The sequence below is a fragment of the Carcharhinus amblyrhynchos genome, chromosome 20, assembly GCF_965287045.1.
Source record: "Carcharhinus amblyrhynchos chromosome 20, sCarAmb.v2.hapA, whole genome shotgun sequence".
In the NCBI taxonomy this organism is placed as follows: domain Eukaryota; kingdom Metazoa; phylum Chordata; class Chondrichthyes; order Carcharhiniformes; family Carcharhinidae; genus Carcharhinus; species Carcharhinus amblyrhynchos.
This window is the reverse complement of record NC_137343.1, coordinates 25299130-25317587: the sequence shown is the minus strand read 5'-3', so window position 1 is coordinate 25317587 and position 18458 is coordinate 25299130. Positions and strand designations below refer to the sequence as shown.

Here is an 18458-nt window from a genome sequence, read left to right as displayed (position 1 = left end):
CTCTATCTATACCCATCATAATTTTATACACCTCTATCAAATCTCCCCTCATTCTTCAATGCTACAGGGAATAACGTCCTAACCCATTCAACCTTCCTCTGTAACTCAGTTTCTCAAGTCCCGGCAATATCCTTGTAAACCCTCTCTGTACTCTTTCAACCTTACTAATGTCCTTCCTGTAATTAGGTGACCAATTGTTTGATTTTGTAAATAATTTGAACCTAATCTCTGCTAACAAGTATACCGACAATGATATAAGCATTTCTGAAATGATTCCTGAAAGAAACAGACTTCCTTGAGTTTAGATCGTGAACCTCATCACATGGAATATTTCCCAGCCAGTTACTAGCTTGCCCCATTCTCTAACATTTGGGATTTTGATGATGTGATGGGGTATGTATGTGTTTGTACACTTGTGTGGGGCGGGGGAGTTATGTAGTGAATAAAAGTGGCCCAGATGCAAACCATTAACAGTAAGAGTGTTGGAATTTTTCCTTTTGTTTTGTTCCCCAAGATATCTGCAAATGGACCACACAGGGTTTTTTTTAAAAAATAGTTGTTAATCTTTATAAGAAGTTACTTAGAATAACTTAGTGGTTTAGCTTACAGACACTTGCAATGCATTTGCCTACTTATGCATGCTGTAATTCCTATAATGGCAAATTGTGTTAAAATAAGAAGTGCCTGATATTAAATGTAGTCAGCTCCTGATAGACAGAAATCTCCCTCAGAAGTTTGAAGAGCCATATTATCATGAGATCTCAAGGACGTTTGACAAAATGAATTGAAATGACACTCTTATGTTACCAATTCTTGAGAGCAAATTCTGTCCCAGTGCTATGGTTAGGTTGCAGCAACTAACATAAATCTTAAAGGTTAAGAAATGTAGATCTTGGAAAATGTCATTTCCTGAAGTTCCTGTTGTTCCCTGCATGGTCAAAAATCTATAGTTGTGGCACAGATTGCTAATTGCAGGGCACCAAATACACATTTTCCCAGCGTGTACAACAAGTAGATTTTGTAAATTGGGAAAGGTGGAAGAAAGGTTCATGATGCAAATGGATTAAAAAGATGGAAAGAAAGAAGCTATTTCCAGCACACCTGTTACCCCATTGACCATTTGGATTATTCATGAGCTATTGAAGAACCCAAATTGTTTCCATGGTGAAAATGTGTTTATTGATGTGTTTGGCTTGACCCTGCCTGCAACGACCTCTTCTTTAGCAGCATCACTGTCCGACACATGGAGCAGTGCTGATGGCTTTAGAAGGAGCTTTTTTGTTTTCTGTATTTCCATGGCTGAACTGCTGTGGCAGCAATATTAACACTACCTCTGGAAGCAAAGGCTCGCACTTTTGTTTTCCAGCTGTGGGCAGACAGAACACTTAGTCTGCCTGTCCAGACCTGCTTCCCTATCATCCCAAAATATGCATCAGCAAATCACTACTTTCAGTTAACTGAAGTGCCAATTTGCTGTTTCTGGTAATGTGGTATCATTTTGCAACATAAATGGGAGTTTTATGGCAATGTGGTCATGAAGTGACACCGTTGATCCAGGCAGCAAGTAGTTCTGACCAACATTATGTCCCAATAGTAGGATATTATTAACAAACCTGACTTCCTGGCTTGGGAGCCAGTAATGGATGAGTAGGAACAGTACCTGCCATTGGAAAATCTGGACTTCAGTGCAGCATTCGTCAGTAAATTTTGTAGCAGGTTCTAGTTTCAAGGTATTCATATATTTTGGGTTTCCCGAAGCCGTGCAGCCAAAATATTTGGTGATGAGTTTCCCATTCGTGAGCAGAGAGCAGTTTCCGGTCACCTGCACACTCTGGCTTTTGTTTCCCAGATAATTAGACAAATTGTTTTCACAAGTGAATTAAAAACTTGATTTGAAGTCTGTATGGAACCCCAGATTATTAAAACAAAGAAAGAACAAAGAAAATTACAGCACAGGAACAGGCCCTTCAGCCCTCCAAGCCTGCACCAACCATGCTGCCTGACTTAACTAAAACCCCCCTACCCTTCCGGGCACCGTATCCATCTATTCCCATCCTATTCATGTACTTGTCAAGATGCCTCTCAAAAGTCATTGCTGTATCCGCTTCCACTATCTCCCCTGGCAACGAGTTCCTGGCACCCACTACTCTCTGTGTAAAAAATCTCCTATAAACCTTGCCTACAACTGTTTATCCGCACACTATGGCTCCAATGATATTGTAATTATATTGAGAGAATTGGTGCAGAGAAAGAAGGCAGATTTCATTAAAATGTTCAGTGTAGGCTTTGTGACACACTGAGACACTCGGTGAAATACAGGGGCTGGATTACAATCAGAAAAATGAATGTTGCAATGGATACGTCCTCATTTTTTTTGTTTGTGATTTTTTTTCAGTGCTCCAAACCGAAGCACAGCACTCTTTGTTCAGCAATTACAGAGATAAGAACATGCACTCAGCTCGAGATGCCAGACAACACAAACACATTTGTACTGAAGGTAAGTAAGTAGCAATTGATATCTTCTACTACCTCGACAGCAACAACTTACATTAATAAAGCCCCCTGTAATTTAACAAAATGACCCAAGGCACATCAGAGGAGGATTATGAAACAAAATATGACACACTCATGCAAGGAAATATTGGACCAGATGACCAAAAGCTTGGACAAAGCGATCTGTTTTAAGGAATATCTTAAAGGAAGAAAGCAAATCAGAGAAATGGGGAGATTTAGGTTGGGTATTTCAGAGTTTGGAGTCTGGGGAACTGAAGACATGGCCACCAGTGATGGAGGGGTTAAAACTGGGGATGCTCAAGAGGCCAGAATTGCAAGAGCATAGATATCTTTGAGGGTTGTGGGGCTGGAGGGGATTACAGAGATTGGGAGGGGAGGAGTAGATACAAGGCCATGTAGGGATTTGAAAATAGAAGTCACGCACAGTCATACAGAGATGAGAATTTTAAAATCGAGGCATTGCTTGATCAGGAGCCAGTGTAGTCAGAAAGCACAAAGGTGAAAAAGGAACAGGACTTGATATGAATGAAGACACAGACAGCAGCGTTTTGGATGATCTTGAGATTATGGAGGGTGGAATGTGGGAGGCCAGCAAGGATTTTGTTGGAATATCAAGTCTGGAGAAAAAAGACGACAGGGTGTCAGCAGCAGATGAACTGCGGCAGGAGTGAAGCCAGGTGATACTGCGGTGAATATTGGCAATATTAGTGATGGCACAAAAATGAAGTTGGAGGCAAATGTGAGACCCAGTTTACAGACTATCTTAATCCAAGATAATTTCCTAGGATGAGTGATGGAGTTGTTCGCTAGGGAATAGAGTTTGTATTGGGGACTGAAAACAATGGTCCACTCTTTCAGAAGGTACTATCGCTAGAGTATTAATCCAGAAACTCAGCTAACGTTCTGGGGACCCGGGTTCAAATCCTACCACAGTAGGTGGTGTGGAATTTGAATTCAATGAAAAATATCTGGAAATAAGAATCTACTGATGAACATGAAACCATTGTCAATTGTCGGAAAAACTCATCTGTTCACTAATGTTCTTTAGGGAAGGAAATCTGCTGTCTTTATCAGGTCTGGCCTACATGTGACTCCAGAGCCACAGCAATATGGTTGACACTTAACAGCCCTTGGACTGAAGAGCAATAAATGCGACCCAACAAGCGATATCCAAGCCCCATGAATGAATAGCAAAAAAATCGCAAGAGGCAGTGCAGAGGTAGAGTTGGGTGTTGTCGGTTTATGTGTGAAAACTAATGCTGTGCTTTTTTACTTGAGAGGTGACTGTAGAATAGAAAGGGAGAGGGGAGATGGCTTGCAGGCATAGTGGGGCCAGGGATGGTTTTTTGAGCAGAGGGATTATGACAGCTGATTTATAGTGGAAAAGAGTTAACACCTGAAATCGTTTGCAGTATTGGCTAACATGGAGGCTAGGAGGGAAAGTTGGGTGTTGAGTAGATTTACTAAAAAAGTAAAGCACTGGGGCTTGTTTAGGTACTGCCGAAGTGCCCTAGGACAGTTTTGTTTTGTGGAATTACCAGTAGCACAGCATTGAATTTTTTTCCACCGTAATCACCACTGCAGGTGCTGAGGTGATCGCTGTAATAAGGAACTCATTAATGATCCATGTGAATTATAATTTAAAACTTGCACCATGAGCAGCATTCTGGAATAGTGTAAATAGTCATGGATGATGTCAATCAAACAATGATGCTATTGTGCTGATGGCAACGGTTTATTCCTGCCTTTTAACATGGAACTTTCATCTCATCTATTCTCACTGAGTCACAAAAATTTCACAATTAAGATGAAACAATGCCACACCTCACCAATCTGAAAGGCTCGTTTATTATATTTTTTGTAAACTCGGTGTTTTCATTGAAGTATGAGTTGTGATGTCAGTTAATTTACTGGCTCCAACGTCACATGCCTGCAGCAGTACATCAAATGGAGATGCCGGCATTGGGCTGGAGTAAGCACAGTAAGAAGTCTCACAACACCAGGTTAAAGTCCAACAGGTTTATTTGGTAGCAGACGCTGAAAGATGCCCTCATAAGAACAGGATATGGCCCTCAACTCATCAATCGAGAGTTCCGATGCCTTCAACATGTCATCGATGGAGACAAACGTCTCGTCAAGGCCATCCCCACACCCCCCACTTCTTGCCTTCAAACAACCGCACAATCTCAAACAGACCGTTGTCCACAGCAAACTACCCAGCCTTAAGGAGACACCACAGCAACCTCTGCAAGATGTGCCAGATCATCGACATGGATGTCATCATCTCATGTGAGAACACCATCCACCACGTATACGGTATATATTCTTACAACTCGGCCAACATTGTCTACCTGATACGCTGCAGGAAAGGATGTCTCGAGGCATGGTACGTTGGGGAGATCATGCAGATGCTACGACAAAGGATGAATGAACGCCACTCAACAATCTCTTCCTATTGGGGAACACTTCAACAGTCACGGACATTCAGCCTCTGATTTTCGGGTAAGCGATCTCCAAGGCAGCCTTCATGACTTAAAACAATGCAGAATCGCTGAGCAGGAACTGATAGCCAAGTTCCTCACATGTGAGGACAGCCTTAACCGGGATCTTGGATTCATGTCACACTATCTGTAACCCTCACGACTTGCCTGGGCTTGCAAAATCTCACTAACTGTCCTGGTTGGAGACAATACACATCTCTTAACCCTCTCTCCACTCACATTGTCTGTACCTTCAAGACTTGATTACCTGTAAAGACTTGCATTCCATCCATTATTTTGTAAATTGAGTTTATATGCCCTGTTTGTGAACAGAACTCCCATTCATCTGATGAAGGAGCAACGCTGTGAAAGCTTGTGGTTTTTGCTACCAAATAAACCTGTTGGACTTTAACCTGATATTATGAGACTTCTTACTGTGCAGTACATCAAACCAGAACCAATTTTTCTTTAAGCCATATATTGGACAATTATAGTGGTAGATAATTAGGGTTCATAGAATCCCTACACTACAGAATGAAGCCATTCAGCCCATTGAGTCTGCACCAACCACAATTCCACCTAGGCTCTATTCCCACAACCCCACATATTTACTCTGCTAATCTCCTGACACTAGGGTCAATTTAGCATGGCCAATCAACCTAATCCGCACATCTTTGTACTGTGGGAGGAAACCGGAGTACCTGGAGGAAACCCACGCAGATGCAGGGTCAGTGTACAAATTCCACACTGATAGTGACCCGAGGCTAGAATTGAACCCTGGTTCTTGGCACTGTGAGGCAGCAGAGCTAGCCACTGTGCCACCATGCCATTCTCCTGGAAGTTCTACATGGAAGGTCACTGTTCAGGATCCCAGCCTTGACTGATGCATGAATTTATCTAGCTTTAATATCTGAGCTTTACCAGCTGTTTGTTAGACTTGTAGATGCTGTGCTGTTCAATTGCAGATGTCTTCAACTCTGGCTTCAGGGATTTGTCCCACCCTGAAGAAGGCCCTTCCTCTTGGCTTGTTGTTGAAAACAGATGTTGACAAGTTCATGTCCCAGAAGCAAGTTGACAAAGGATTTTGAGTGGCTTGGTTCAGCAATGTAGAATAAAATGTTACATGGAGACCTTGGAAATGTTGCTCAATTACGCATATCAGTTTTTAATTTAAGTTTTTACCATTGGCATTCTTCACATTCAGAAGGTTAAGAAACACTGGAGGAAACAATGTTCGTGGAAGTTACTCGAGTGAACTCGTTGGTGGTGTTGAATTACATCATTTCATTTCTTTGATTGTGTAATTGAAAGAAAACTATGTGAACCCAAAAGAGAAAATGGGAAATATGAAAAAAAAGCAGTGGAATAAACAGTGATAAAGTTGACTATCATTGCCATATGTTTAATACAGCTTTGAACATAAAGTTGCTATACACTATTTCCAATTTTAAAAACCTTCTTAATTCGAAAATAAGAGTTGAAAGTAAATAAATAAAGCATGTTTATGGCTTTTTATCTCACTTTTACTGATTTTCCTCACCTGCTAACCTACTCTTCTGAACCTTTTGATTGTTTCCTGGTGTATGTTTCCCAGGCATCGGGCCGTTTCTGATATATCACCCTGATACCATGACTAAGTTGGACTGGGGATGACACTACTTCCTTATGAGCACCTATATGAAGCTGGCTTTCTCATAACTCCAGTAGCCTAATCCCATCTTGTACATACTTTAATGCTCACACTGTTAGAAAGACCCTTTTAACATTCCTTTCTAAATCTCAAAATAGAGGAAAGTTTTACCTAACTGAATTCCTGGTGCATTTAATGTAGATAAAGAGCAGGTGCCTACCACTGATCACAATATACTGTAATGTTGAGAAATAACTGAATTCTTTTGATAACTGCCCTGCATTAGTTTTTTTTTCAAGTGAAAGAAAATCATCAAATACATCCCATTCAAAACTATTGTGGGATCCAACAGGTACAATCTATTTTTTAAAATTCTATCTTATTGATCCCAACGGACTAATTTTCCTAAGTTGCCCCCTTATGCATTCACTCATCATTTCCAGTCCAAAAATGCATCAACCCTGCACTTTTTTATTGAACAAAGTGTAAAGGAAACTACAGCACAGAAACAGGCCCTCCAGCTCTCCAAGCCTGTGCTGATCATGATGCCCTAACTATTTAAACTTTCCCCCTCTCATCGTGAACCTATGCCCCCTTGTAATTGACATTTCCACCCAGGGAAAATGTCTTTGACTATCCATCTTGTCTATGCCTCTCATAATTTTGTAGATCTCTTTTAGGTCCCTACTCGGTCTCTGTCTTTCCAATTAAAACAATCCTAGTTTATTCAGCCCCTCTTCTTAGCCAATGCCCTTAAGACCATCCTGGTGACCCTTTTTTTGCACTCTTGCCAAAGCTTCCATGTCCCTCTGGTAGTGTGGTGACCAGAACTGCATGCAGTAGTCTAAATGCTGCCTAACCATGGTTTTCTATAGCTGCAACATGATTTACTAACTCTTGTACTCAGTGCTCCAGCTGATGAAGGCAAACATGCCCCCTGCCTTCTTAATCACTTTGGTTATCTCTGTTGCCACTTTTAGGGAACTGTGGACCTGCATGTGCAGATTCTTTTATGTTAATGTTCCTAAGGGTTCTGCCATTTTATAATTTGCACCTAAATTTGATCTTCCAAAATGCATCACCTTACATTTGTCTGATTAAACTCCATCTGCCATTTCTCTGCCCAAGTTTGCAATCTATATGTATATATCCTGCTGTATCCTTTGACAGCCTTCATTACTGTCTGCAACTCTGCCAATTTTTGTCTCATCCGCAAACTTACTAATCAGATCACCTACGTTTTCCTCCAGATCATTTATACATTACAAACAACAAAAGTCCCAGCACTGATCCCTGCAGAACATCACTGGTTACTGATCTCCATTCTGAAAAGCACCACCACTCTTAACCTTCTACGACCAAGCCAGTTCTGCATCCATCTAGCCAGCACATCCTGTATCCCATGAGATTTTACCTTTTGTACCAGCCTGCCATGCGGGACCTTGTCAAATACCTTACTAAAATTCATGTAGACAACATTCACTGTCTTATCCTCATCAATAATTCATGTCACCTCTTCAAAAAACTCAATCAAGTTGGTGAGACATGACCTTCTCTACACAAAACCACACTATCACTAACAAGTCCATTCACTTCCAAATGTGAATAAATCCTGTCTCTCAGCATCTTCTCCAATAGCTTAATAATCTTTTGACAACAGCCAGCAGAATCCATAGACCATTTTGTCAGCAGATGCAGAGAAACGGATATACTGCGATTTTTATTTTCAAATGCAGAACTAATGGACAGAATTGTTGAATTGGTGATCACATCCACACTGATGGAACCTTTCCAGAAAGTTCTGTTAGATGAGCCCAAAATGTATAGCATTGAAGGACTACAAAGAGGGGATAAGAGAAACGTCTGGCTGGTAAAAGTAGGGAAAATCCTAAGATATTCTGTAAGTGTATTAATGGGAAGAGGATACTAGGGAAAGAGTAGGGCCCATTAGGGACCAAGGGGGGAATCTTTGGGTGAAGATGGAGGACATTGATAAGCTCTTAAATGAATATTTCACACCCATGTGAATGAGGACGTAATCAGGAACTCGGGGAGAGTCTGTAAGGCGCTAGAGAAAATTATCATAGGGAGTGACAAGGTATTATGGGTATTGGCAGGCTTAAAATTGGACAGATCTCCAGGTCCAGATGAATTGTGACCCAAGCTGTTTTGGGAGGCAAAGGGGGAATTTGCAGGGGCTCTGACCCAAATTTTTAATTCCTCCCTGACCACCAGGGAGGTGCCAGAGGACTGGAGAACAGCTAATGTGGTCCCATTACTTAAAAAAGCTTGTAGAGACAAGCCAGGGAATTACAGATCAGGGAGTCTCACATCTGTGTTTGGGAAACTACTGGAGAAGGTTCTGACGGAGAGAATCTATCTCCATTTGGAGCGGCAAGATTTGATCAGGGATAGTCAGCATGGTTTTGTCAGAGGGAGATCATGCTAACAAATTTGATTGAATTTTTTGAGTATGTAACCAAGTATGTGGATGAGAGTAGTACAGTTGATGTAGTTTACATGGATTTCAGCAAAGCTTTTGATAAAGCCTCACAAGGGAGACTTATTAAGAAAGCTAATGCACATGGGATACAGAGTGATCTGATGAGGTGGATTCATAATTGGCTTAGCGGTAGGAACTCTCCACTCACCTGATGAAGGGTCAGAGGTCCAAAAGCTAGTGGCTTTTGCTACCAAATAAACCTATTGGACTTTAACCTGGTGTTGTGAGACTTCTTAGCAGTAGGAGACAGAGGGTGGTGACAGATGGCTGCTTTAGTGACTGGAGGCCAGTGACCAGTGGCATACCACAGGGATCCCATTTTGTTCATCATTTACATAAATGACATAGATGATTATTTGGGGGGTAGGATCAGTAAGATTGCTGATAACATAAAGGTTGGCTGGGTGGTTAACAGCGAGGTTGAGTTTGTCTTGGGTTACAGGAAGATGGTCAAATAGGCGGATGAGTAGCAATTGGAATTTAACCCTGAAAAGTGTGAGGTGATGCACTTTGGAAGGAGTAATTTGACAAGCAAGTATACTATGAAAGGTCTGACACTGGGGAGTTTTGAAGAACAAAGGGACCTTACTGTGTTTGTCCATAGATCGCAGAAGGCTGAAAGGCAGGTAAATAGAGTGGCAAAAAAATCGTATGGCACACTCGCCTTTATCAATCAGGATAAAGGTTAAAAAAGCAGAGAAGTCATGATGGAGTTGTGTAGAAATTTGACGCCACAGCTGGAGTATTGTGTGCAGTTCTGGTCGCCACATTATAGGAACATAAGAACATAATAAATAGGAGCAGGAGTAGGCCATCTAGCCCTTCGAGCCTGCCCTGCCATTCGGTAAGATCATGGCTGATCTGAAGTGAATCAGTTCCACTTTCCCGCTTTCACCCCATAACCCTTAATTCCCTTGTCTATCAGAAATCTATCCACCCGTGACTTAAATATATTCAATAACGTAGCCTCCACCATTTCAATGGCAGAGAATTCCAGCGACTCACCACCCTTTGAGTGAAGAAGTTCCTCCTCAACTCCGTTCTAAACTGCACCCCCCCGCTTATTCTGAGGTTGTGCCCTCTAGTTCTGCTTTCCTTTCTAAGCGGGAAGAATCTCTCTACCTCTACCCTATCTAGCCCCTTCATTATCTTGTAAGTCTCTATAAGATCCCCCCCTCAGCCTTCTAAACTCTAACGAGTACAGACCCAGTCTATTCAATCTCTCTTCATAAGCTAACCCCCTCATCTCCAGTATCAGCCTGGTGAACCTTCTGTGTACTCCCTCCAAGGCCAATATATCCTTTCACATATAAGGGGACCAAAACTGCATACAGTACTCCAGTTGCGGCCTCACCAGTGCCCTGTACAGTTGCAGCAAGACCTCCCTGCTTTTATATTCTATCCCCCCTCGCTATAAGAAAGGATGTGAAGACACTGGAAGGGGTGCAGAGGAGAATTACCAGGATGCAGCTTGGGATGGAATTTTTAAGTTCTGAAGAGAGATTGGATAGTCTTGGGTTGTTTTCATTGGAACAGAGAAGACTGAGGGGGTGACCTGATTGAAGTGTTCAAGCTGGCAAGTGGAAATAGGTGGACAGGTCAGGGCATTTCATGTGTCAGTGCAGACTCGATGGGCTGAAGGGCCCCTTTTGCACTGTAGTGTCTGTGACAACTCAAGGATGGATTTAAATACAAAGCGATCCTTGCAGGTCAGCAAAACTTATTGGTTCTAAGTACAACCACAAATGTTGACGCACTTGCTAGAACACCAATCCTAGCAAGATATGTGAAAGATGTTGCATTCTTTATGTACCAAGGAATTCAGCAATGCATTTGATGGAAAGAACCATTGCCAGCTGCCGTGCACTAGAGCAAAGACTGATGCAGCTACAAAGAACCATGCACCGATCTAACCAGTCCACACACAACAGGTAACTTCAGGCAAGGAGAATGACCATCTGGTATCCCATCAGAAACATATACATGAGATGATTGACAAAGTAGAAACTGATGCTATAGACCATGAGATGAAGAGCAGTGCATATGCTTTACTCCGTCAATCTTAGGAAAAACTTTGATGCCACCGCATTATCTGAAGTGTTTGTGAAGATTCAAGTTAACTGCTCTACAAAAGTTGAAAAGTATTTGTTATTGGCTAGGATTGACACAGAGCCAAGCGCCAACATATTACCACTTATGAATTTTCAAGGACAGATATCCACAGCTATGGAAGGCCATGGTGAGACCTGCTTTTGCAAATCCTGCATACAATGGTTCATTAATTCCATGTACAGGATCCATAGTACTGGAGTGCATCCAGACCTCCTGGGTGTCATACATGTTCTACGTCATGGAGATTAAAGACCCAGCAATCACTCGTCTACTGGCATGCCATATCGCAGGAGTGACAATATATGAAATCAGTCAGACCTCACAAGGCAGTTCAACCTTATAAATTATTCCCATTAACTCAGTTCATGACCCAACCTCAACAAAATTGTCAGTTTCAAGGGAGCTGCAATATTACACTTGCAGGAGAATGCAAGTTTGTCAGTTGATCCATCATGTAAATGCATCATCCACTTGAAGGGCAAACCAGACAGAGTTTACAGTTGGGACAAAAGTTCCACAGAAGTATTTGCAACCAGCCATGGTGACAAGGATTTGTTCAGAACTAAAGTCCTATGTCGTCATTAGAAACAAAAATGCAATGAGGAGACATAATTGAGAAGAAACAGATAAATTCTTGCTCCTCAACCACCATAGAGTCCAACTGCATTTAGGACAAGTTCGCAATTGCAACTAGGAACAATATTCAAGAATAATAATCCCACAGATCACTGTGAGCAATCAAATCCATCTTCAGACAGAGTTACCATTGCAAGCTCAGAGCATACAATAGCAATGTGCATCATAGCATATCCTCTTATGGTTTGGAGACTCAGATTCACCAGTCCGATACATTTATGTAACGCTAACTAAAGATGAATATGTTTTGTAAATATTCATGCATCGTTGCAAGTGTGGAAAATGTCTTTAAAAAGAAAGGGGGATGTTGTAAAATGCCTTCACTAGAAGGGAAATGTATCATATGATCCAGCCTTAGAATCACTTTAGCCTGTGAGCAACACACACACACACACACACACACACACACCTGCTGCTGATATCTTCAAGCTTTCTGTCTTTGTATAAATGTTTTTATGTGCCTAGTCTAAATAAATGAACAGACAACATGACTTTCCAATCCCTTATGTATGATTGCTGCCTTTGTAAAAATAAAAGCATGACTGTTACTAGGTCAAAATCTAGTGACTCCTTTTCTAAAAGCGCTGTGTGCTAATCTATACTAAGTGGATGCAATCGTTTGAGAAAGTGGCTCACTGTCACCGTCTTGACGGCAATTAGGACAGGGTGGACAGCAAATGTTGGCTTTGCCAGTGTGCCCCGTAAAGAAATAAAAAAAAGAATAAATGACATAACTTTGCTACAATAAAAACATATAAAATGTTATCAGTTTGTTAGTGGCTTTCTCCGAACATTGGTAACATTTTATATTTCTTCACAAAATACACCCAGCCTCTCAAACAATAACTAAATGTGTATTTGTCAGAAACATCCAAATGGTTAACTTTGGTTTGAAATGCACCATTTTCTGACCATTTGGTATGATAGTGCTTTGACATACTGAGGTGGCATTGACTGGATGCATGCTTGCATTCTTGGTTACCCATGCACTGAGTTATCTTGTGTCATCAAGGGATGGTAGCAGGAGGAAGATCACGTCATTTACCAGAGGGAGAATTAATTGGAGGTAATCATCCTGATCTGCTGTAGTGTATAGAATTGCCAGCCCTCCTGGATTATGCTGGAGTCTCCAGGAATCGAAGAGCCAGCTCTAGGATATTGCTGTGTGCAATTCTGGAGAAAATTCTTTGCGATATTTAACATTTTTTGTCATTTTCTTTAAAAATTATTCTTTCTACCAAATAGAAATATTGAAAATTGGAGTGTGGGAGAGGCTGTTGACCTAACAGTCAAGTATTATCCAATTGAGTACTGAATCTTTTTCCTTTCCATTTGAGTAGGAAGGCACTATATCACAATGGATGTGTTGAACTGAATTGATTTATTATTGTCACATGTATTGGGATACAGTGAAAGTATTGTTTCTTGTGAACTATACAGACAAACATACATTCATAGAGTACATAGGAGGAAAGGAAAAGAGAGGGTGCAGAACATAGTGTTGCAGTTACTGATAGTGTGAAAGAAATATCAGCTTAATTAATATATGGTATGTTGGCTGCCTAACGGCTGAACCATGGGGCAAGTCATGCAATGAAACCTCCAGGAACACAGATAATTACAATTGGCAACCCTACTTGTGTAGTTTACCACAGCCTGTTACAGAATAGTATTGACTGAGGCCTTGGAGCAAGTGGTCTACCTGCCCTCTGGCATGGGGAAAGGTGCGTGCCATTGGAGAGCCCAAAGAAATAATCTTGGGAAGGTGAGGAGGTTTCTGCTTTATAGGTATGTTGTGTAAACTTTGGTGTCTGCCTGAGTTACCTCAGTGAGAACAAAAAAAAATGGGCAATAATTTAATAATCAAACAAGTCTGTCATGAAAATTTGGAAATTAAACAACCTCACAAGTTAAGCAAATTGTTTATCTACAAAAGTAATTTTGTCAAAGCAGTAATTCTCAGAAAGGACACGGAAGTGACTTTGAGGTGAAATGGACCGTAGAATCTCAGCTGAGGAAACAAGATTGCATATTTGCTCTTTTACCCTTTGCTTAAGTTATTTGTTGAATTTTGATATTTCTCCTTTATTTCACCTGAACTAGGTCAACAGTTTCCTAGAAGTTATTTTTGAAGCTGTCAATGATCAACAATTGAATTTATGGACAACAGATATTAGAGAATGTATGAATGCATGGTAAGACTCAATTCTTTTCTCTTTTTTTTGCATGTGAATGCTGGAGTTTCATATATTTCAATGTACTTCCTGGCATCATCATGAAAACTGCACAATTACATGTACATTAATGTTGAAAATCAGATTTCTGAAAAACATAAAGTTCTGTGTAATAAATTACAATTTCACCTTTATTCATCTCGTCAGTGAGATATGAAATAACGCACTGCCCTAAGCGCTTCTCTGCCTTTTACTGGGTTTCAGCCAGGTCTCTGATTCACTACCTGGTCTAGCACATTACACAGAAGCATGAATCAGACGTTGTAATATAGAGAAGGCTCAAGGCAGTGAGTTGATATACATTGGAAGAATTTTCGTTTGGCACTAACCATAAAGTTTGTGCAGGGGAAATTTATCCATACAAAACAACGATCCTAACTTTGTCTGCATCTTGTTACTTCATTGTTTCTAAGCGTTATAAAAGCAGTAACCAAGTTGTAAAATATTTACTCTGGATTCCAAATTTGGGACTTCTTTGGCTTCTGAATATGAAATAGTATAACTTGTAGATATGTATTTAGGACGTGAAAAAGGAAATAATGATACTGGGGCAAATTTTCCCATTCCGGCCACCATGGGAATCGGAGTGGGTGAGGGGCGGACCATGGAAAGATCCATTGAACTCGGGCGGGATTTTCTGGTTTTGGGGCGAACACGGCCAGAAAATCTCACCTGTTGCATTTATATAACATCTCATCAAAGTCCATGGGATGTCCTAAAATGCCCTTCTTTTAGAAATTCCTTACAAAACTTGGAAACCTTTATCAAATTCTAATTTGTTTCTGTTTTAAATTTATTACAGGCAACATTTGACTGTCCTAATATATTAGCAATTGTGTAAGGCAGTGCCACTGTTTTGTAAATCATATATCTGTAGCATGTTTGTTACCGTCCACTACTGTGTTACAACATGACTTTCAGTTCTTTAAATGAATGTTTATGGTCATCACATCACATGGTGGATAGACCCAATGTTTTAAACGTCAACAAGATTGTTTTGGTTTGTCAAGATAAAAATAAATATGTTTGAGTGGCACAGGCATTTGGATTAGCGCTGTAATATGTCCATGGTGTCAAGGTAACATTGCCAAAGTGGTGTGACACACTGATCATTGACAGCTTCAAAAATAACTTCTAGGAAATAAGACTTAGGCCGATGTGCAACAGTTTCGAATTTCACCTGACTCCACCTCTCCCTCAGCTCATCTGCTGCTGAAACCCTCATCCATGCTTCTTTCACTCTCAGCCATTCATGTGCTGTTTTCATTTGCCACCCACCTTCCACCCTTGAAATCATCCAAAACTCTGCTGCCTATGTCCTACTTTGTATCAAGTCCTGCTGACCCATCATTCTGCTACTTACTGACATACATTGTACGGTCCAGCGAAACTTTGATTTTAAAATTCATATCCTTGTGTACAAATCCATCCATGGCTCACACACCCCACCTCCATAACATGCTGCAGCCCTAAAGCCATCCCAAATCTCTGCGCCACTCCAATTTTGGCCTCTTGTACATTTGTGATTTTCAACACAGCATTGTTTGCAATTGTGCCTTCAGCCTCTAAGTCATAAACACTGGAGTTTCCTCCCTAGCCCTCACTGCCTCTCTATCCTTTTAAAGATGGACCTTAAAGCCTACCTCTTTGACTGAGGTCTTGGTCACCCGTCTAATACATTTGTATGTGGCTGGGTGTTTGTAGTTTGTCCTTTAATGCCCCATTGAAATTCGTTGAATGATGATTGAGGCTGTATATAATTACAAATTGTTGTTGTTAGTAGGAAGTGGGTGAGTGGCATAGAAAAATTTTAGTTGGGGAATTAAAAAAGGGGTAGGAAAAATGAACAAATACATTATTTTGTAAAAGAGAGGAATTATTTGCATAAGAAGTAACTCCTGGTCTTAAGTTTTTCTTTCCCTTTATATTTATTGGCTTTTGAATGCACAGCATTAGAGAAGTGCTTAGAAATAAATGTTTCTTGATGCAGCAAGTTAACAATGTTTGCTTCTTTGCAATAATTTCCCATCAATGAAACTGACCGTCTGTGTACTGTCACTGCACATTCTCTCCATGTCTGTGTGGGTTTTTTTCCGGGTGCTCTGGTTTCCTCCCACAGTCCAAAAGACATGCTGCTTCGGTACATTGACCATGCTAAATTCTCCCTCAGTGTACCCGAACAAGCACTGGAGTGTAGCGACTCAGGGATTTTCACAGTAACTTAATTGCAGTGTTAATCTAAGCCTACTTGTGACACTAATAAATAAACTTTAAAACTGTCAGGAAGATTTGACATTCCTTGCATGTGGAGAGGCTCTGTCTTCACAAGTAAAGGTGCCATTTGCTCCATGAGCTTTATTCTCTCTTTTTTTCTGCGTTTCTCTATGCATTGTTACCTTTTCTTCATAGCTTGAATTTGCTCATGCTCTTTTCACCTCCTAAGTTGAAAATTAATACATTTCCACATCTTATATGTTTGTGTGTGGGACTTGCATCTATCAGTTAAACAGTGAAATTTTGCAATTAGAGAATACAACATGTCTCGTTTGAACTGAGTGACAGCATTAATTCAGTCTGTATTATATATAGTATAGACCAGGACTAGGTTAATTGTATTTCATTACCCTGGCAACAGATATATCAGCCTCAGCCTTGTCTTTGGGACAGCATAACCTACAAGAGTAACATGATAGCTCCTGTCCACTACTGTCATCTTAATGGTGTTTTGTGCCAAGTTTTTGATTTTCATTTGTCTACAGTAGTGTCATGCATGTTCCTCTGCATTGAAGGTACCAAGACTCACTTCATCTCTCAGTTTACCATCTAGCAAGGAGACCCCATATGATGCTTTGTGAGGGTTTTGAAAATAGATCATGTAGACCGGCGAGGCGGGAAACCACAGCATTACTCAGTGATAAAAGCTATAACCACAACATTTGTTACGTGACAAACGTTTGGAGTTGCACATTTCATTTCTTCACCTTTCTCACAAAAAAATTGGACAGTTTATATTGCCAAAATTCTGCAAAATCTCCAGCAGAAGGAATCTTACAGAGCCAATATTTTAACAGAAATAATGAAGATACTTGAAAAGAAGAGACTGTGTCCTCTGACTGATGAAAAGCTCAATCTTGTGTTGCTGTCGCACCTGAAAGCAATACATAAAATTGGGTCAGTAGCTCTATGTAGCTGCAAATAAAACTTGAGATAGATTTACTTATTTTTCTCCCCTGTTCTTGAAGGCAGTGACTTTAGATGGAGACCCACAGTCCTTGCTGTCTCACCCATGTGACCATTCTTTATTGGTGAGTCTAGATGGTGTGTTCTGATAGGCTATTTAGTTGTGAAAGGAATTTATCACAGTTGAACTGATTCTATTCGTACCTGATGGCCACTATCCAGTAGGTCCCATCTGAAGTCAGATGACTGAAAATCAAACCAGGAACTTTCTCCTGATGACAGTCTAGTACCATTACCCAGTATTAACCCACTGGGGAGATGCTTTTGCATTCTTGTTCTGAATTTACCATTGGGTTACTTGTGACCTGTCAATTTAAGTAGCTGGTCAAGTCAAGCAGCCACAGCTCGCTGTAATATTTGAAGTGGGTAACATTGTTGAGTCTCCGTTTTATTAAAGTGATGGCTTATTGTCAAATTTGGGTAGATTGAAAACGATTAAAAGAATTTTGGACACTAAGGAGATAGAATGGGAAAGAGGATGATTACCTATGATTTTGTTGCGGGGACATATGTCTACTCCTGTTCCTATCTCTTATGCTTGCATAAGATTTCCAAATATACTTTCATGTTGTAAAATATGTAGGATCTCTTTTTAGCTACTCTAAATTTTTGCAATGAAAAATGAGATGTACAGTGTCTTATTCTGAGAAGAATAAACACAGACTCCAGTAGCAGAAATACAACATTTTTTAATTGAATCCTGAGAATTAATTCTTATACTTTGCGGTGTCAGTGGATGTTTGGTTACATGGTGCTTTGATATATCTGAGTTCCCTGATTGTGCTTGTGTTAGGGACAGGTAGATGAAGGAATTAAGGCAGCTTCTTAGCTCTTGATTTCTCAGAACTAAGAATTAGGTCTAGTTAGTTAAGACTAGGATGTGATAAGAAGGACCATGACCAAGCATATCACTGATTTCATCCTTGTCCTGTGCTGAAATCTGTGATCTCTTGTACACACAGTGGCGGTCAGAAGACTACAATTGCAACATCCATCTCCTTGGACAAGAGAAATCAGCCCTTCCTCCTACTCTTGTTGATTGTCGGGAGTTTCCTGTTTGTGTTTGGCCGTTCATTGGGAACAGAACTGGGCTTTGTAGTGACATTGGT

General features: G+C 40.6%; 1 protein-coding gene across 3 annotated transcripts in view; it reads left to right on the top strand.

The window, feature by feature from the left end:
• sh2b3 (SH2B adaptor protein 3) overlaps positions 1 to 18458 on the top strand; it is a 208258-nt gene that overhangs the window by 145918 nt on the left and 43882 nt on the right. For all 3 annotated transcript variants that reach the window (XM_080208264.1, XM_080208263.1, XM_080208265.1), the window contains 2 exons: positions 2396 to 2497; positions 13979 to 14070. In XM_080208264.1, coding sequence (XP_080064390.1) covers positions 2396 to 2497; positions 13979 to 14070 — 194 coding nt within the window. The remainder of the gene's footprint in view (positions 1 to 2395; positions 2498 to 13978; positions 14071 to 18458) is intronic.